This window comes from Sminthopsis crassicaudata, chromosome 5 (genome assembly GCF_048593235.1).
Source record: "Sminthopsis crassicaudata isolate SCR6 chromosome 5, ASM4859323v1, whole genome shotgun sequence".
In the NCBI taxonomy this organism is placed as follows: domain Eukaryota; kingdom Metazoa; phylum Chordata; class Mammalia; order Dasyuromorphia; family Dasyuridae; genus Sminthopsis; species Sminthopsis crassicaudata.
In genome coordinates, this window is record NC_133621.1 from 69,735,094 (window position 1) to 69,757,119 (window position 22,026).

A 22,026-nucleotide genomic window follows, 5' to 3' on the forward strand; every position below is an offset into this window, starting at 1 on the left:
AAGCATTCCAATATCTCTGCCAAGAAAACAGCAAGTAGAGCCATAAAACAAGAAAACAGCAAATAGAGCCATAAAAAGTTAGACACAACTGAAAGAACAGAACAACAAATTAAGTACATGCTGTGTTGAGGGCTATCATACAAAGACAAAAAAAAAAAAAAAAGAAAAAAATTAAACAAGGAGTTTTTACTGATTGAAGGGAAATTGCATGTTTACATATATGCATGTATATATGTAAGGAAATATAAATATAAAATTATTTGAGGGAGGAGAAGAACTATCAGCCAAGGGAATGACAGGTTTCTATTGAAGATGATGTTTGAGATGACCTTTAAAAGAAACCAGGGACTAGAACCTGTTCTCAAGCTCTAGAGATAGAGCAAACAAGAAACACAGTCTCATCACAGGGACAATTTGTCTTTAAGTTGTCTGGATTTAAATTCAATAGGTCACAGGTCTTGGAAGTCTTATCACTTCTATAGCACAATCTTTTAAAGAAGGCTTGATATTGTTAACCAATACTGGCACAACAAAAATCATGATTTCATTTATGACTGCCAGTATAAATTGACAACTCCCTCACTAAATGCAATAAATACATATTTAGTCATAAGACATGTTAAGAGAAAGGTCAGAAATGATTAACAAATAAATAGCATTTCACATGATAGAAAGGATTTTCTATAGTAACATTGATCAAGTTTTATTTTTCCTCAGATTTGACCCTTGTTTTAACCTGATTGGAATTGTTTTCTTTAAGTATCTTTTTTCTCCATCTCTGACTAATGAAGCCAGGAATCATTCCAATACTAAATCTAGGTGTTGAATTATCCTTTAATAATGTGATAGTGTCTCAAATGTACCATGGCTATATGAGTGTTAAGACAATTTCCTTTACTATACAAATGGTTTTGCTCTTAGATTCATTACCTTCTGGCCTATTGATTTATCTCCAGTTACAGTTAACCTGCACATTTGAGTCTATAATTTCTGCTGGTCAGGGACAACAATATGGAATATAAACATAATTATGCATTAGAGCCCCACACAAAGGAATAAACATTTCAACTGTGTTTAAATTAACATTTATTAAGAACTTTTTATAGAGAAACAGAATGGTCTAAATAATTAGAGGACACAGTCACAAACCTAGGTTCATGTCCTTTCTGACCCATCTATGTAATTATAAGAAAGTTACTTAAGCTATCAATGCTGTAGAAAACTAGCTAAGATATTTTGGTAAACAGGAAGGGTAGAAACATTGTTAGCCTTCATAAAACAAGTATGATTATTGTTGTTGCTCAGTTATTTATGGGGCCTTCTTGATAAAAATGATAAAATAATTTGCCATTTCCTTTTCCATATTATTTTACAGATGAGAAAACTGAGGCAAACAGTGTAAAGTAACTTGCCCAGGGTCACACAACTAGGAAGTATTTGAGACAAGACCTTGAACTCAAAAAAAATAAAATAAAATAAAAAAATAAAATCTCTTCCTCACTCTAAACATTTAACACTCTAAATTGTGACACCTAATTGCCACTTCAAAGACTAAAATTTACAATTAAATGGAGGCTATATTCAAGATTTTAAAAAAGTATAAAATGAATTTTCTTTCAAAGAGACTTACAAACTAATAGAAATAAAAATAAGTATACAAAGAATTTAATAATCTGGGTTTCATATGGACAAGCAGGTTTGAAGAGGGGAAGAGCTCTCCAAATATTCTTATAACAAAATGTTTTCATAAAAAATCTTTAAGGTTCTTAAGATTTAAGATTCTTTAGGATTCATTAAGAATGCTTTCATTAAGAATCACATAGCTATCACACTTGACATAATGTTTCCAGTTATTTTTATAGAAGAGGCAGAAATGTCACGGGAATGGAAGTGGAAGAGGATAGAAATACACCTATATTAGACCAAGAATATAAAGAAAGAATTTGGAACTGGGATAGCCAGAATAGTCAGAATAGTAAGGTATCCAAAAAATATCTCCAGGAGGGGAAGACACAAAAGATATGGAAACTCTTCAAACTTTCAAATATTTAAATAAAATTAAATATGCAATGGTTTAAAACATCATATTACCTATCAAATTCATTCTCCTTGAGCATATATTTCAAGTTATAGTTCACATCAAAGAGAACTGAATATCTAATCAATTAGTCAACAAGCAGAGTCAAGTATCTACTTTGCTTGTACAGCTTGTTTTGGGTAGGGATGGAAAGTGCCATCATATAACAGTTTCTGCCTTTTCCATCCTCATTCCTCAAAAGGCATACTAGAAGAATATAACATGGTGTTCAGATAAATACATTGTTGTGTATAAGAAATTTGATTGTTGCTGATTTGTTGAGCTATTATGAAAAAACAAAATTTTAATGCTATCTGAATTCCAGGAAAAAAGTAAGAAACCAAAAAGAGGCAATAAGTTTGCCCACATATTTATATAATTAACAGAGAATAATAGCAAGTAAAAAGAGGCCTTTATGTGTACAATTTGAAATTTGGGGTCTAATTCCATAGCACCACATAGAACACATTAGGATTCTGTAAAAACCATTTTCAAGAAATCTAGCAAAAACTGGAATTAAATATTTTTTAAAAAATTAATATAAGATACTGAAAAATAGGACAAACTTTATGACTGACTCAATCTCTGCCCCAAAATTACATTAAATTATTAGTAGAAGCAACAACCAGAAACTGAAAACTTTCATGTGACTCCTTTTACCAAGATTTTTTTCTTCACCTTGTAGTACCATTGCTTATTGTATTGTGACATATATGCTAAAACTAAACCTTTCAAAGTAGATGATATATCTAAATATTTAGAAGTGAAGAGAAAACATTATATAATAAATCTCTCCCCTTTGCACTTAAATGTATAACTCAATATATTCTCCAAGAAAGAAAAAAAAATACCTGACATCTAAAAAACATAACCTGAGAATAAGAAACTATCTTTAATTAAAAATGGATAGTGTAAGTTCTGACCACAAAACAGATGCTACACTTCTGAATTTCCAAATCTTATGGTTCCATTCATAGGGAAGGAAAATCATACATCTTAATTCTCCACAAATGTTAATAAACATAACACCTCTCAGTGGAATTTCAGTGCTCTATGGGTTTCCAAACTTTTAGTTCCAGAAAAGGGAAAGGGGAAAGGGAAAAGGGAGAAGGGAGAAGGGAGAGGAGAGAAAAAACAATAAATGACATCAGCTGAAAAAAAGAGAATTTGGAGAGCCCTGCTCCAAATATAACCAGCTCCAAGAAGAACATTGTGTTCGATCTCTTTTCATATCCAAAAAAATAGCTACATCAAAGCCCAGGGTCCAATTACAAATCTCATAGACTCAGCAGTCTTAATACTTTGATTCTATTAAAAATGAAGATGTCTATGGAAATAAAAGACAGGAAAAAAATAGAAAAACATGCTGAGATAGACCAAATATCATTTATATGTCAAACTGTCTTCTTCTAGAAAAACTATATATCATTTTAAGTATTTATTCAAATTTTGATAAGATGCCACAGAAAGACAGTAACTGAATTAAAAAGTTGCTAAGAAAATTAAACATATTTAAAAATTGAAAAGAAATTTGTGTGATAAAAAAAAAATCAGATACTTTAAATATGAAATGCAAATTTTTAAAATAAAAGCTTCATATTATATATTATTGAAGAGGCCCTTGGAGAATTCCTTGAAATTTTTTCAATTAATAACTAAAACATATCCCATTGTTGTGGCAATGTACTGCTAAGAGACTGAAACTAACTTCAAAAGCTGAAGGAATAGGTTTAGATTCAATGCCTTTTATGCTCCTTTTGAATTATAAATCTATTAACCTAAGCTCTAAGTATCACTAGGAAAGAGAAAGCTAAAAATGAAATTTGACTTTGCCTATAATTAAAATTACCATTCCAGGTAGTTTCTAGTCTAGATTTATTACTGTATCAATTGGCATCTCTATATGGTCTAAGAGAAAGAACAACAAGCAATCTGAGTGGATTAAAAACTGAGTTCTAGGTCTCTCACTGACCTTGCCCAGGAAAAGCACTCTATATGTAAAACTATTTCCTGATATTAATAAGATAGCTTTGAAAAGTGAAAGACATTATATAAATACAAGGTACTAGACTTATTTTACCTTATAAGAAAACTATTAAAATTAAAAGTCTTCTTAACAGGTGTATCACACTTACATTGTAATGAGGCAATCAGAAAAATGCAAATTTGGACAAGACAGAAACTGTCATCTAAGATTTTTAAACTTCCTACTGTTTTTCAATGTCTTCTTGCTTCTGCTCTATGCTTCCCCATTTCCTTACATACCAGTGCCATTTTTATACACAGCTCTGGTTATGATAAATTTATGCCCAAGAATTCCCAAAGGTTCCCTATTTTCTAAGTACTCAAAGAGCAAACTACCTTAACAAATATTCAAGTTACTTCACAATATGGTGTCCCTTTCTCCATTTCCATTCTCTCTATCCTGTAGCCAAATGGATGTATTCTGTATTTCTTGCCACCTTCCCCCCAAAAAGTCATATTTTTATGTAGTTCCATGCCTTTGTTGAAATTGTTTCTTATCCCAATAATGTTTCTCCTAACTCTCTCTTCTTATTGAATTTCTTCATATTTCCTTTAAAACTCAACTTAAAATAACTTCTATTCTAGAGAATCTCTGAACATTCAGATTTCACCAAGCATGTTGCCTTGGAAAGTAGTAACATGTTTTCCACCTTAATCCATGACCATTTACTAATGATCTCCAAGTAAATAAAATCCCTTTACTGATACAGACAGGTAACAAAGCCATGATTATTTCCTTAAGGACTTGTCTATGGGCACCATGAAGTTAAATTACTCAATGAGAAGCATGCAGCCAACACCTGTCAAAGTACATGATGTACTACTTATTCATATTTGTATTGCAGCCATTCTTTGTTAAAACAGGAAGTATTTATTATCCAAAACTTTCTAATCATCCAATCACCTAATAGAGCTAAGAAAGAGTAATAAGCACCTAAATATATAAGTGGTTCAATGTATAACATGCTCTGCAGTACTGTATGCCACAAGACTATTTTACATGGTGGCTCTAAGATATCAGTTAGGCATTTTGATAATACCAAATTAATAGGAGAAATACCATTATTTATCGATTTAATGTTTTCATCTTCACTGGGATTTTTTTTTTATTATTGAGTACATATGTAATCTGACAGCTTCATCAGATTTCCATCAATTATTATGCAAGTAAACAGTCTAAGCCCTAACCATAGATTTTCTCTTCTCACTAGATTGTCAATAAATTGATCCTGAATGACGACAAATCTACTGAACATCATGGGATAGTGTCCTTTAACATTTGTTTTAAATTGAATTTTAATATACCCATGCCATATTTCATCTGATTATCATTTAAACAGCTTTACCACATCAACAGCTGACAAACTTATGCTTGGAAAACATAAATTTGTAAACTGCTGATGCTTGAGAACTGGCACAGGATTTTAAATTCTCCCCATTGAGACAATGGCAGAGAGGATTCTAATCATTTCTATAGTTTTTCCTGAAGTCCTATAGTTTTTTGTTACTAGATTCATTTTCCCAAATGAAGAATATAATATTCCACACAGTGGGGAGGTGAAGTATGTATATTACAGTGAAAAGAGTCCTATAATTTAACTGAGAATATATTGTTATATCATAGTCTTGTGTTTATTATTTAACAATGTACTGTTTTCTCTAGATTATAATCCTTCCCTGGGAGGAGGTTTCTTTTCTGTAAAACCTTTTCTCTGGGAGCAGGTTTCTTGAGAGACTTCTGGAGCCTCCAGCCAGAGCAAAGGTAGACGTGAGAAGGAAATCTTGACTCTGAATCTCCTAGAGTGTGGGAATCAGACTCTGCTCCAAGAGTGTGGGAAGTCTTCTCCTTGACCTTCACCATTCATTTGAATGAATAAGTTATTTTGACTACCATAAATATCCAAAATAGAATAGTGCTATCTGCAAAGAGAGAAAGGCAAAAGAAAATATACATCTTGTATACTTATCTATGTTTAATGGTGGCCATTCCTGGTTGTGGGAAGAGGGGGAGATAAAAAGAAAATATATACAACAACTTTGCTGAATATTTAAAGGGACTACCAAGTCATACATGGTAGCTTTGCAGTTTATTATACTGTATTATGGATATGTTTATTTTATTCCATATATTACAAATAAAATAAATTTCTTAAAAAGCTCCCTATAGAAGACTGAACTTTAGCTGAGATTTGAAGGAAGCCAGAAAGAGATCAGGAAATGACTATAAAGTTGAGCATTCTAGGCATAGAAGACTCTAAAGAAAAAGGATGAAGTGTCTAATGAGATAAAAGTCAAGAAGACTGGTGTTACTGGATGGAAAAGCAGGTATGGAGGTGGGGAGGGGCAGTAATGATTAAGGAGACTGGAAAGGAATAAATAAAGGAACCAGATTGTGAAGTGTATTGAAAGAAAGATTTTATATTTCATCCTGGAGGTGATAGGGAATCACTGCAATTTTATGGAATAGAAGGATAATGTGATTAGAGTAGGACTTTAGGAATACCAACTTGACAGTTGAGTGGAAGAAGACTGGTGTAGTGAGAAACCTGGAGCAGGCTATTGAAATAATCTGGAAGTGAAGTGATGAGTTCCTACATCATCTTGGTGGAAACATCAGAAGAGAGTACATATGATATATCATGAAGGTTATAGATTGGATATTAGGGAAAGAAGAACAATGAGAAGTCAAAGATTATACTTGGGCTTTAAGTCTGAATGACTGGGAGGATAATAGTAATCTTTATACAATAAGATAATTAGGAAGAGGGGAAGGTTTGTGCAGGAAAGAGAGAATTCAATTTTGGACATATTGACTTTGACATTTATTTCTACATGACATACAGTTTGAGATGTGTAATAGGGAGTTGGTGACATGAGATTCAAAATATAGAGAAAGTAAGAGCTTAACATATGAACATAGTTCAAAATAGTTCAGAGAATCATTAGCATAGAGATGATAGTTGAATCCACAAGAGCTGATGAGTTCACAAACAAACCCTAAAACTTCAGAGTGCAGTTTAAACCAGAATAAAATATTATTTGCAAATGTTTTTAAAAATTTTAAATTCAACACAGATAATGTTATTATTCCATTTATTGTTTTTCTAAGTGAAAATGTCAGCTGCAGAGATCTATTTTTACTTGAGTTTGACACAATTAGGAGAGAGGAAAAGAAAAAAGAGACCAGGACAGAGGTTTGAGGATAGCCATGGTTATAGGTATGGCTGAAATCTGGATGAAAATCCAGCAAAGAAATTAGACAGAGAAGAGGAGAACTATCAGACAAAAGTATTATTTAAAACCTCATCTGTAAAATGAGAATAACAGAATAAATTGATTTAAAAATCCCATCCAACTTCAAATCATCAGATGTTAAAATACTTGGAAAAAATTGATAAAGTATAGAAAATGATAGATAAGCATCTTATATATTTTCAGAATATTACTGTATAGCAAATCATATGGCTTTCATATCATTAAATAAATAAAATAAGGATTTGTCTTAATATACTATTAATACCTCTGGGAAAGATTGTTATTAATTCAAGTTTTTATTCAAAACATGAAATAATAGCTCTATTTTATCCAAATCAATTAAACACTTGTGGCATCTATAATGTGAAAACAATGTCTCACCTCAAAAAACTACCATATCATCTTGGGTAACTATCATCTCTTGGGAAAATATTCATTTAAACATCTATTTTGCCTTAATTTAATATGTTAAATAGAATTCATCGTGTATTTATAAACATTGAAAACATGCAAAATGGATGGCACCAAACTTTATTCAATTAAAATGGAGTAGAGTGATAAAATATCTGTACACAAAGAAAAAGTAGAGTTCAGGACATTTCCAGAGAAAGGTAGTATTTGGAATCACAAATACAAAAGGAGGAGAGAAAAGTAGTAAGGGTCTGAGATCAGATTTTAATTGAGGTCCTCCTGACTTCAGGGCTGGTGTGCTAATCTACTGTGCCACCTAGCTGTCTCAAAAACAAGCTTTTTAAAAGAAAAAAAGAAAAAAAAAAAAAAAAAAAACTATGTCTATTGGTAGATTTAGACGAAGTTTCACGGGAGGAAAAGAGTATTTCAGTTTATTTATTTGTATCTCTAAAGCCTGACATATCCCAGGCCATGTACACAGTAGGTATTTAGTGAATGTTTCTATTCTTAGAAGAAATGAAGTACCTTCCAATTCCAAAATTTGGAATTTTATGATAAGAAGTACAATTAAATCACTCTTGTGGGATCATTCTGCTTTGTTTTGGTATAGTACAAACCATAAAGCTGAAATGTGGGGCTAACTTTTTTTGGCTAACAAAAACATCCTTTAAACCTAGGTAAACAGAAGTAGAAGAGGAAGCAATATCATGTTTAGACTCAGCAGTCAAGCCTTTATGGTCATTTTCACAGTTTAACTTCTATAGCATCACTTGCCAATTAGAATGAATTTCTGCTATGAAGGACCCAAACCTAAAACAGGGATTTTCCTCTAATAGTCAGAGCAGTAATTCTCCTCTAACATGTCTCAAAGAAAGAAAAAGGGAAAAGTTCTTTCATCTCTTGAATGTCCTCCTCCTAATTGAGTACAGGGTTTGATAACATAGAGGAGGTAGTTAAAAGGGCAGACTCCCAATTAACTGAACATTTATTCTCTTTGACGTACCAGACTCCCCTAAAGGTCCCTTCTTTTTTCTAGTTTTAAATTCCTCTAATTTAGTATTATAAATATGCTGCCTCCTCCTTCCGTGGGGTTCATTAGTTGGTTTTAGCAGACAATAAAAGTTTCAGAGGTACATTTTAAAAGTCTGGTTATGCTCTGTTATCTGCCAATAATAACTGATGGGCCACTCCTGAACTGGCTGTGTGGAGATCATTAAATGGGATTCAAACTCACATAGACATTCCAACACACTAAAAAAATTATCAGGATTTTGATTATTTCTTGGTTCCTGGGATCAATTTTATTCATAAGCATAGTTTTCTATTGTAATTCCTATCTTGGAGAACAAGCCATTTGGTCTAAATTCTTTGAGGATAGTCAACAATGTTTAGGGCACTCCTGCTAGGATGGACATAGCATTGGAGGAGTCACAGCACCGACAGCTAAAAACATTTTCAAAGATGCCCACTACCAGGAGAATCACGTGATTCTGGTCTCAGCCATATTCAGTAACATCCAATGTAAACTAAATTCAATAGGCTAAAAAAGCAGAGTGGGAGAGAAAGAATAAAGAGCAGGAATAGGAAAGAAAGAAAGGAAAGGAAGGAAAGAAAAGAAGGGGAAAAAAGGAAGGAAAAGAAGGGGAAAAAAGGAAGGAAAAGAAGGGAAAAAAAGGAAGGAAAAGAAGGGAAAAAAAGGAAGGAAAGGAAGGAAAGGGAAGGAAGGAAGGAAGGAAAGGGAAGGAAGGAAGGAAGGAAAGGGAAGGAAGGAAGGAAGGAAAGGGAAGGAAGGAAGGAAGGAAAGGGAAGGAAGGAAGGAAGGAAAGGGAAGGAAGGAAGGAAAGGGAAGGAAGGAAGGAAGGAAAGGGAAGGAAGGAAGGAAGGAAGGAAGGAAGGAAGGAAGGAAGGAAGGAAGGAAGGAAGGAAGGAAGGAAGGAAGGAAGGAAGGAAAGGGAAGGAAGGAAGGAAGGAAGGAAGGAAGGAAGGAAGGAAGGAAGGAAGGAAGGAAGAAAGGAAAGGAAAGGAAAGGAAAGGAAGGGAAAGGAAGGGAAAGGAAGGGAAAGGAAGGGAAAGGAAGGGAAAGGAAGGGAAAGGAAGGGAAAGGAAGGGAAAGGAAGGGAAAGGAAGGGAAAGGAAGGGAAAGGAAGGGAAAGGAAGGGAAAGGAAGGGAAAGGAAGGGAAAGGAAGGGAAAGGAAGGGAAAGGAAGGGAAAGGAAGGGAAAGGAAGGGAAAGGAAGGGAAAGGAAGGGAAAGGAAGGGAAAGGAAGGGAAAGGAAGGGAAAGGAAGGGAAAGGAAGGGAAAGGAAGGGAAAGGAAGGGAAAGGAAGGGAAAGGAAGGGAAAGGAAGGGAAAGGAAGGGAAAGGAAGGGAAAGGAAGGGAAAGGAAGGGAAAGGAAGGGAAAGGAAGGGAAAGGAAGGGAAAGGAAGGGAAAGGAAGGGAAAGGAAGGGAAAGGAAGGGAAAGGAAGGGAAAGGAAGGGAAAGGAAGGGAAAGGAAGGGAAAGGAAGGGAAAGGAAGGGAAAGGAAGGGAAAGGAAGGGAAAGGAAGGGAAAGGAAGGGAAAGGAAGGGAAAGGAAGGGAAAGGAAGGGAAAGGAAGGGAAAGGAAGGGAAAGGAAGGGAAAGGAAGGGAAAGGAAGGGAAAGGAAGGGAAAGGAAGGGAAAGGAAGGGAAAGGAAGGGAAAGGAAGGGAAAGGAAGGGAAAGGAAGGGAAAGGAAGGGAAAGGAAGGGAAAGGAAGGGAAAGGAAGGGAAAGGAAGGGAAAGGAAGGGAAAGGAAGGGAAAGGAAGGGAAAGGAAGGGAAAGGAAGGGAAAGGAAGGGAAAGGAAGGGAAAGGAAGGGAAAGGAAGGGAAAGGAAGGGAAAGGAAGGGAAAGGAAGGGAAAGGAAGGGAAAGGAAGGGAAAGGAAGGGAAAGGAAGGGAAAGGAAGGGAAAGGAAGGGAAAGGAAGGGAAAGGAAGGGAAAGGAAGGGAAAGGAAGGGAAAGGAAGGGAAAGGAAGGGAAAGGAAGGGAAAGGAAGGGAAAGGAAGGGAAAGGAAGGGAAAGGAAGGGAAAGGAAGGGAAAGGAAGGGAAAGGAAGGGAAAGGAAGGGAAAGGAAGGGAAAGGAAGGGAAAGGAAGGGAAAGGAAGGGAAAGGAAGGGAAAGGAAGGGAAAGGAAGGGAAAGGAAGGGAAAGGAAAGGAAAGGAAAGGAAAGGAAAGGAAAGGAAAGGAAAGGAAAGGAAAGGAAAGGAAAGGAAAGGAAAGGAAAGGAAAGGAAAGGAAAGGAAAGGAAAGGAAAGGAAAGGAAAGGAAAGGAAAGGAAAGGAAAGGAAAGGAAAGGAAAGGAAAGGAAAGGAAAGGAAAGGAAAGGAAAGGAAAGGAAAGGAAGGGAAAGGAAGGGAAAGAAAGAAAGAAATTCAAATAAGCTGCCTTTTGTTACAGTAATTTTCTGAAAGTCAGGAAGATTCAACTGACTTTCAATTTTTAATTTCAACCCTGCACAAAGAATAAGATCCCTTGGGCTCATACACTAGACCTTCTAATAGAGCCTTTTCAGATTAAATGTATATTGTCCTTTTCAGAACTAGTATTTATATCTCTTGGTAATAATGATTATATAACATAGTCATAACTGTCTATAAAAATAAAAATAATTGGAGACAAGCACTCAAGCAAAGATGGGGGAAGGGGAGAACCACAAGCATAGAAAATATATAATATCTTGGAATCCACTGATCCCTTCAACCTGAATGGCACAATTAAAAAGAGATAATATTGATAAATTCTAGGGGGTAAAAAATGAAGAGCTTTATCCAGAAATGTACTGAACAATTTCCTAAATATGAGGGGTGTTTTTTACATTCAAATATTATTTAGCAGATCATAATGGAAGAAAGGAGAACCAAAATTAGATTATTCACAAAAATGAAAGGTGACCATCAGTACAACCAATTATTTCACTACTACTCTCAACAATACAGAAGTGTTTTCCAGGCCCTCTCTTATTATAAATTTCCTTCCTCTGTTCAAGGGCTATAAAAAAGTTTTCAGTCTAAATAATTATCCTGGTATGAAATCATCAAAAGCTCCTGCTCTTCCAGGTACACATAAGCTCATTAGCATTAAATTTAGCTAATGGATGATCATTTTAAAAAATACAGAAATGTGCTGTTTTCAAAATTTGGAATCAATCAAGTTATATAATTTAAGTAGTATGTGACAAGGTGTGAGTACTTGTTCACAACTACAAGGACATTTATTTTTTAAGAATATAGAGAAAATCACTTTTAAAAAGAGACATAACCTTTTGAAAGGTATGCTTACTATGAAACCCTAATTTATTTCCTTTTGCTTAAAATGTAACTGTGCTGTTAAATGACCAAATTACAAACAGAAACAACACTAGGTCAAGATTTACTCAAAAGAAAAAATACTGCAATAGTGCATTATATAAAAATCTCAAAAAAACAATTAAATGTTTTATGTTTCCAAATTTAGAGCTTTTGAGAGAAATTTTAAAAACATATATCACAAGTGTTATTATTCTAAAAAAGAAAAGGTCTCTACTTGAAAACTCCAAGTAAAATAAATGTACCATTTGGGTTACAATCTAGATGTCCAGAACATTAAATTTTGTAACAATAACTTACACATTTCCCCTTTTTCTAACAGCTTACTATCATACAGTTAGTACATGACCTAAGAAAATGAAAGAGAATGAAACTGATTGGTAATGACAGAAGGATATTTTTTTTAACAAATTAACTACTCCTTCAACTTAAATAATCATTTGAAATAAGACAAAAGTCAAAACTATGGATGGTCTCACCATGCTAATCTATTTTAAAGGCAAAAAGAGCACTTTCAAGACCAAGACAGAAGGATCCAAAACAATATTTGTAATAATAATGACAGGGAAATAGTTCAATAGTAGATCAATAGAATAGTTTAAAAAAAAAAAAAAGTAAGTGTTTTTTAACCAAACTATTCTATTGATCCAAATTCAAAATCAGAATAATTCCAGTACATCCATTAAGCAAAAACTCCTTTTAAAGGAAAGCCAAACTATATTCTCATTAATAATAGAATTTACTATGCAATAAAGGAGAAGACACTACAATATTTTTATTCAATATTTACATATTCTATTATTATTATTCAATATTTACATATTCTATTATTGTGGATTACAAGAGCAATGAAAACTGACTTTTCATATAAAAAAAAATCAAAAATAGTTTTAATCAAACTTCAGAAATAAGACATTTGGCCTGAATGACAGATATTAGAAAATTTCACTTTCTACTTTAAGTCATAATACTACAACTTTGAAAATAGTCAATAACTCTGAGTCAAATTGTCACCCAAGGCTCATGAATAGTAGAGAACTTTACTTCCATTTTTTCCCACCACTGCACAGCACAGAGTAAATTAAACCGGTGAGAGATCACAATCTGCATTATAGTTCCCCTCTGGAATTTATCTACAAAACTGAAAATTACATACATAGTTCTCATACAAAATTTCTTTGAAAATCAAAATTTTTTGATTGGTAAGATAATTGGAAAATATGGGATATGGCATCACATTAGTAAGATATTTTATTAATATATATATATATATGTATGTATATATAAATATAACATTTTATATTTGTGTATTTACACACACCTATAATAACATTTATTACCTGTTCTTGCCTTTCCAACCACTTGTCCACCATGGGATGACTGGCACTCAATGATGAGCGAGCATTATCTCTCTGAAACTGGTTATTCCAGTTACTAGTATCCCGTGGAAGGCTTCGGTAGTTTTCATCTTTCTATTCCAAAAGAAACAAAAAGGTGTCTTGTAATAAACCAGGTCTTGCAAATTAACACTGCAACTGGTTTTTGTTTTGGTTTGGTTTGGTTTGGTTTGATACTGCATATACAAAACTCCACAAATATTAAATATGGATTAAAAGATTAGGCAAATTAATTATTCAAGAAATAAGATTTTCTATCTTTATTACTTCCACAATTGGAATCCATTTGATCCTGATTTGCTACAAGGAGCTCTTAGACACCCATATACTACAATACTTTATACTTACTTCTCAAGTTATAAAAGTTCAGAAATATCAGAAGCGAGCTATCACAAACAGATCCTAATGGCTTCACATGTTGGTGTGCACAATTAGGTATATGTACCCATCAAACACAATTAAGTAGACACATTTAAATCCTACTAAATTTAATCCTAAATTTAATAGTTTCTATCAAGATATTTATAAACAAAAGAAAAAATTCTCCACAGAATAATACTTTCAAAGTTTTTCTCATACATCATTTCTCTTTCACTCTGTCTTTGTAATCTTTGACATCACTTGACCTCTGAGAGTCAAAGTCTACTCATTGGTAAGGCATTTAACTTAATGATTTAGAAAGTCTCTTCCATCTTTGAAGCTATGATTCTGTTTCCCATTAGAGAACCATAATTAGGCCCTGAGGTTTTTGAAAACATGTCTACATTTTTTTCCTAGTCATACATATGAGCACCATTTTTGGGGGGAAGTCTTGAACAGTATCTTCTTTAGTAGAAGAACTACTTTAGATGATGAGATGAAGCATTCTGTAGAAGACTAATTATAAATAATGTTTCTGCTTGTAAGACAATTTACAAATACTTTCATGCTCCCTATACAACCAATAAATCCTATAAATTTCATGGAATTAGGATTCATATTGAACACCTACCTCTGGGAAGCTAATTTTTATTATTCTGAAAGAAACTAGAAGTAAAGCATACTGCAAGAACACAATGATTAAACGAAAATCTTGCCTTCAGTGTAGTAAAGGATGCTATTGGCCCTAAAATTTCCTACTCAAGAATGGGAGTATCTCCCACTATGTGAGAGAAACAATACTGTGAAATGACTACTAATGTCTTTGTTATAAGTCATAGCACTTTTTGAAACAAGTCTTCAAAGGTAGGAAGCTTAAACTGAACAGACAAATTCTAAAATACCAAGAATCATTTTGCAATCTTTGCTTAGACCATATGTTTATGAGTAGGTAGTATAATTGTTATTTTTCCCTATTTGATAGATGAGGAAACTCACTGCAGGTTAAATGACTTCTCTTTATTCACATTACCAGAAAAAGAAAGAGCAGAGGTTAAACTATAACTTTTGACTATAAGTTCAGTTGTATTTTCAGTTGTATGAAGAGTAACCGTATCATAAAATCTAATAACCAAAAATGCATGGTACCAGAGGGAAATATAAATGGACTCTATGGAAAAATTTATTCATGCTGGAGACATAAAAGGATAATGACAGGATCAGATTGTGTCAAGTCTTTAAGGCTGATGTCATAGAGAATGATCATTTCTTCCTGTAGCATAAATTATAATATGGAAACAGAGATAAACAACACAGAAAACTGAGATGGATGAGAAATTGGTTCCACCCAATGGCAGGAATTTAATCAATTTTTGCTGTGCTTTCTTCTTTAACTCTAGAGTAATTTGGAATTTACTATCAATCTCTTGCTCATGGAAAGAAGATGATATTACAGCACAAGGGTGAGACACAGAATAAATAAGCCCTGATTGAATAACATATATAATGACCAAAGTAAAATGTAATAAAAAATTTTAAATCTAATTTTTTTTATTTTAAATCAGAACTCGAATCATTTTAATGGCCAATCTTGACTGGGAAATATTAATGATGATGGAACATATCACCCTCCTCTTAGTAGAGAGGGCTTAGACTTCAGTGCATGAGGCACATATTGGAACGCCATGTCAGGAAAGCATAAACCATCTTTCACTTCACCCTTTTCTCTCTCATCTCCTGTACAGCCTCCGCTACCCCTTTTGATGGCTTAATGGTTCACTTGCTTTTCCCTCTACCTCCCTTCTGGTTCTAGAACTATGAACCACAATCAAATAAACTGTGACATTCTTCAAGAACAGAGAATATCCCATTACTCCTCTATGGGCATTCCCGCCATCTCTTTCTAGATTGAATTGTCCTTGCCTGGCTACCATGTGTATTGTTTTCCTTATTAGTAAGCACTTAATGGAATTTTTTTTTTTCATTGATATAATGTGAGGCATGATGAGAGGGACAGAATTAGAATTTAGAATGGTACAATATTTGAAAATAATGCATTTTGAAACATCAGTAAATAAACAAGAGATAGAAATGGAGAGAGTTGTCTTATATATAAATATGGATATGGATATAGATGACATTACATATGGAGAGATCTACTTTAAATTCCAGCTTTGCTAAGACTTTACTTAACACATTACTGATTTCAGGGCCTTTGAAAAAGCTCTTTTTTTTTTTTTTTTTTAATTTTTACTTCAGTGTTTTTAAAATCAAGAATAATAATATTTTAGTTATTTATCTCATGGATTAATAAAAGGAACAAATGAGATAATAGATATGAAAGCATTTTCTAAACCAAATAACACTGATATTGTTATTAATTATGAGTCATAATGCTTGGTTACTAGGAGATATAAGCTAAGAGGTACACTTTAAACCTTTAGAACAAGAGAAATGATGCATCATTTTTATTAAACCTCATTTTTTAATAAGAAGATCAACAACTTTTGAGATTAATATGTCAATGCAGTAACTTTTTCTTTTAATAACTTTGCATATCACATTTTAACATTTTTTCAGAGCCTAGGAATTGGTAATGCTCATATTTCCAGCTTACTATCTATGATGCTATAAGGCTTTTTTGTTATCCCTAGTGCTTAGCACACATATAGAAGGTGCTTATTATTAATTGGCTGATAATGACATTTTCTTATAGAAATTCAAAAAACAAAAAGAGTAGGGTGTTACTCTGGTAATAGGACCAGGTAAGATTGTATGGTTCAGTAGAAAGTGTAATGACAATCAAAACCTGATACACAAATGTCCTATTTCACATTACCAATGTGATCTTGGGTCAATCCCAAACTCCCAAGGTCTCAGAGACTTTCCCCCTAAAATCTGAAGAGTGGCTTACATGACTTCATAGGTCCATTACAGCTCTCTACCTGGATTTCTGTCATCAGCACTAGCCTACCTAATTAAAATACAATCACAATATTTTAAATAAAGTTAGGAAACATCCATGGTATACCAAATCAATCATAACTTCAACTAAAGAAAATACTTTTACTCCATTTTAGTCAAAGGGATTATAATAGACAACATTGGCTCTATCTCATCTGTGCCAACCATCTTCTATTTTGAATTCAGAGACCACAGGAAAATTTATAAAGATTTAACTCAGTACTTCTTACTATTGTAACTTTAAAAATGAGTATGAAATGCCTTTGCATACTGTTTATAGTAATGTACAATGAAGAGTTTTCAATTTAAAACATTAAACAAAATGAAAATATAGAAAATATTAACTAGAAAGGCATTAAAGAGAATAATTTAATGAATTTTTTGTCATTTGGAAGGGGGGAAATATACATTACTGACAGTCACTAAACACTTAGAGATTTGCTGCTTAACTAGACTGACTACATTGTGATTCTGTTCCAAATTTTTCTTTAATTCTTGCATTTGGATAGTGGTATTTCCCACCCTAGATAAACACTCTAGAAAAACACTTATGGAATGGGCTTTTCTCTGCCTATCTTATGTTAGGAACCCCCCCCCATGTATGCTTAAACTGACTAGGAATAACAAAATACCCCAAATTTATAGCATATTTCTAGAGATGGTCCAAGTAAAGACTGGGGGAAATTATACTGGTCTAATCTCCCTTCTTAGAAACACTTCCCTTACAAGATATTCCTCTGTTTACTTATATATAATTTGTCTATGATTTAGTTCTTTTAAAAAAAAATTGAATGAAAGCTTAGTTAACCACCAAATGTTCTTGAAAGTGAGATTGTATCTTATGTTTAAATATACTATCTATCAACATACATACATACATACATCCATGATTTTCAACCACTAAAACAATAAGAACTTCTATTGATGCTACATTCTTCAGGTCTACAAAGCTCTCTATTCATAGAAATAACAACAAAAACCTAGTGAGATAGGAAATCACAATCATTCTTATTTCCATTTTAGAGAAGAAGAAATGGTGATTCAGGGAGGAAAAATCACTTAGCCTTGATGATGTTACTTTCTTGCAAAGAGACATTACACAACTGTTGTGACTCAAGTCCAGTATGCTTTATACTGGGCCAAACTGCAGCATAAATTATTAGTTACACATGGATATAAGGCAATATGCAAGTACAAAGAGCTAAAGCATTTTTGTAAAATCATCAGAAGAAGCAATTCTAACCTCATTATTCATGAACACTGAATCCCCCTGAGTTCTAGTCTAATGTTCCATTATGCATGGCTGCTAGGAAATTATGGGTAGGGATTACATCCTGTCCCATCTAACAATGGCTTTTTCCCATCATACTATAAGAAAGATAATAATATGCTCCTCCTAATCCAAGGTCCATTTGATTGCATGTTTGAACTTATAATGCATTTTAACTTTAGAAACAGCAATATAAGTATCACTGAAATGTATACCCCCCCCACAAAAAAAAATTAATGGCATAAATAACCATTTGTGCTAGCTGAGGAAATCTAACTTCCATTAATTCACACAGATTCTAGAAGTAAATAAATTCTTAGTAAAATGCTCAACTAATAAACAACTTTATATTGTATGTTTAAAAAAAAAAATACACTACCATGATGTACATAAATGTTATTTTCTATGCCTCATCTTTCACTGTATTTAAAATTAAACCCCCTTTTTTAAATTTTGCAATTTTAATCAGTAAGAAATTATGGAAAAGTATCCCATTTTCTATTTCTATATACATATTTGCTCCAGAAAAGTTCCCAGTAAAGTTGATGTTATTTCAGTGTCTATACGGAAGGAATGTGTTTAAATTGGTAACGATATTTCAAATATACATATACAAAAATCCATCTGCACACTACACAGAAATCTTCCAAAATAAACCCAAATTACGTTATGGATTCAATGAAGCACTAGATCTTGCATTACATCACTTTCCTATCTCTTGTGGCTAGCCTTATCTTGTAAAAGGAAATATTGTAACTTAACCGTCTTCAAATACCCAGAGTATATCCTTGAAAAGATTCCAAATAATAAAATTGATTGGACTTAAGACAACCAGAAAATGTTTTGCTAGATAGACTTTTAAATGTCCTTTCCTGGTCTGCAAATCAGAGCCTTCTACATATGAAGAATCAAGTTCAAAAGAATTGTCCTAAAAATGGATTTCAAATAATACCTAGAAATTTACTGGCCCAAAGCTTTTCTTAAACCAGTCTAGCAACCTACCCATTAAAAAATAAGTAATGGAAACAATAGAAGCAATCCAGTTCTTTAATTATTATCCAAAATGCTACATAAATCATCATTTACCATGCACATATATTTTCAGATAGATTTTAAATCATTTTCATAAGCCAAAAGACAAGAAAAGAAAGAATGCTTTCATTATTAACTAACAATGAATTCCACTGGGTTCCAACCTAATACTCTTGAAAGTTTTATGCACTGTCATACACACTCTGGATACTTACCAAATATTTACGGATTAAAAGACTGCATAGAACAGAACTGACAGGACATTTTCATTCATTTAGTACTCCAAAAGGTAGACATCATAATGGACATAGACATTACTTATTTTGATTAGAGCCTTCTGAAAATAGCCACCCCTGCCGTTCAATGAATGAAGCTAGTAACTTTCAATTCAGAAAAAATAAGGGAATAGCTAAAAAGCACAGTTATCTTTCATCCCAATCACTTTATGCATACAAAGTCACCAAAATTCAACAATTTGATTTTACATAATTTTAATAAGTCATCATTATAAGGCCAAAATAATGAAATGCAACTATTAATGAAGTCTTAAATGAGTTAATCTGGTCATATCCAGAGATAATAATAGTTGAAGAACAAAACTCTAAAAAGTCTAAATAGGTTAGAGGTTACCACAAAGCTCATACTTTTTGTATATTCATGGGAAAAGATAAGAAATACCAATATTTCTGAAATACTTATGCTTCCCTAAAAATCTTCCATATAATTTCTTACATTGGAAAAAATTATGCTAATGTATTCAAGAAAGAAAGAAAAGAGGAGGGAAAAACTACTTTCTTTTTTTTAATAGCACCTATGAAATGCTTACTTAAAAATCATTCTTTAAAACAATTAAAATTAAAATTTTGTGAAATTTTTATCACCAAACTTAGTCATAAAGAAAGGATATAGAAAGGTACTTCCCCTCACTTCTTTTCGGAGATTTGACTCAAGGGTGGCTAGATGGCACAATAGTGTGCCAAGTCTGGAATCAGGAAGATATCTGTCAGGGTTCAAATCTGGCCTCAGATATTAGTTGTGTGACACTGGACAAATCACTTAACCTCTTTGCCTCAATTCTTCATCTATAATATGAGCTGGAGAAGGAAATGGCAAACCAGCTCAGTTATCTTTGCCAAGAAAACCTCAAGTGGGATTGTAAAGAGTTGGTCAAGATTGAAATGACTAAACAAAATATACATTTTATACTTCTATGTCTCTATGTGTGTGTGTATCTTTCCTTGAATATAAGGAAAAAATTCAACTGTTCACCCATTTCAGGGAAAATAATGACCAAAACAATGATTCTTATTGAGGAGAGGCAGTCAATATACCGAAGAAATAAGATTCTGTAAATAGCAACTAGTGCCACAAATACTGATCATCTTAATAAAAAAAAAATCTGAAGTTCAAAAAAAAGATACCAATAATTTTCACCATCAGTGCTTCATTCTAATGTCTCACCTGATTGATTTTCTTTTAAGCATAATAAAATTAATTTGTTTGCAAAGAGGGTAAACTTTTGAATTAAAAGCTATAATCAAGAGAAATGAATTTAAAAAAACTGTTTATCCAGGCAAATCCTCTTTACATCAGTAAATGTAGGCACAAGGTTTAAGGCTTGTCACTATATTATAAAGATCAAATTTATACTTTTGAAAAATCACTTTTTCTATGAGAGCTTTAAACTAAAACTTGTTTTGTTCTTTTTTTCCATTTACCTCTTTTATCATACATGCTCAGTGACTTGTAGAACTTGGAATTACTTTTAGATTAGTGAAAGACTCAAGAGTACTGATCCTGCCAGAAATAAGCATTCAATATGAAACCTCCTTATATACATACAGGTACATGGGGAGAATTACAATTAATTCTAGGAATGAGTTTCTTGTTGTTTTGCTTCACAAAATGAAAATCTGTCCTTAGTGTGTCATCAGTAGAATACGGGTGTTATTTCACAAATAGGTATAATCTATTGGTTGACATGATCTATGACTGGATCATGCCTAGAAATGTGGCTCTGGACCCAAGCCTACTCAGCCAAAATAAAAAGACTCAGCGATAAATTTAAATAACCTAACTCATTGATTCTAAGATTTCCCACCCAGCCCCAATTGTTTTTTTCCTAAGATCCCCTCAGAACTAAGTAATTCTACAGTTTCAATGATCTAACTCCATCTACCAAGAAAAAAAAAAAAAAAAAGCAAACCGAATCAGACTATATATGTCAACAATCAATAGATCTAAAAGGGCCCAAGGCTCTAGAATGCTCCAGACTCATTTTCACAATATTTCACAGTCACAGAAATGTATGGTTGGAAGAATATACACCTTAGAGAATATCTGGTCCAATTCTTTCATTTTTCAAATAAAGGAACTGATTTCCAGAGAAATTAAGCAAATCTAGAAAATTTATCAGATAATTTGGTCACTTAATTAGTAGCAGACAAAGCCTTCTCTAGAGTTTTCATGATTCAATCCCATTACTTCTTTACTACTTTTTAGAATACCCAGCATTTAGTAGGATGCCTGGCACATAGTAAGTACTTTTTTAAATACTTAATGATTGATCATTTGATTCCAAACTTATACTCCTTATTTGGTTTTAGTCCCTTCATTATTAGGATTCAATTGAGGAATACGCCACCTCTCCTATACCGTCTCAAATATTGATAAAAAAAATTGATATTGTACTCTACCTCCCATCATATTAATTCCCTAAACCTAATCATCCATTCTTATCATCTTAAAAGTGTTATCACCTTCAATCTCATCTCTATTCTTCTCTAATCTTGCTTATCTATTTCCAAATGTAATTCAGCTTAATTTTTGAAATTTTTGCCATTTTCAAATTCCATGTTAATTGAAAGCTGGTCTGGCCATGAGACTATCTCTTGCAAATCTCTTTCCCTA

General features: G+C 33.0%; 1 protein-coding gene across 15 annotated transcripts in view; it reads right to left on the minus strand.

The window, feature by feature from the left end:
• PARD3 (par-3 family cell polarity regulator) overlaps nucleotides 1-22,026 on the minus strand; it is a 666,452-nt gene that overhangs the window by 336,043 nt on the left and 308,383 nt on the right. For 11 of the 15 annotated variants that reach the window (XM_074267081.1, XM_074267087.1, XM_074267082.1 and 8 more), the window contains exon 5: nucleotides 13,437-13,568. The exons of the other annotated variants lie outside the window; for them this stretch is intronic. In XM_074267081.1, coding sequence (XP_074123182.1) covers nucleotides 13,437-13,568 — 132 coding nt within the window. The remainder of the gene's footprint in view (nucleotides 1-13,436; nucleotides 13,569-22,026) is intronic. 15 annotated transcript variants of the gene reach the window in all.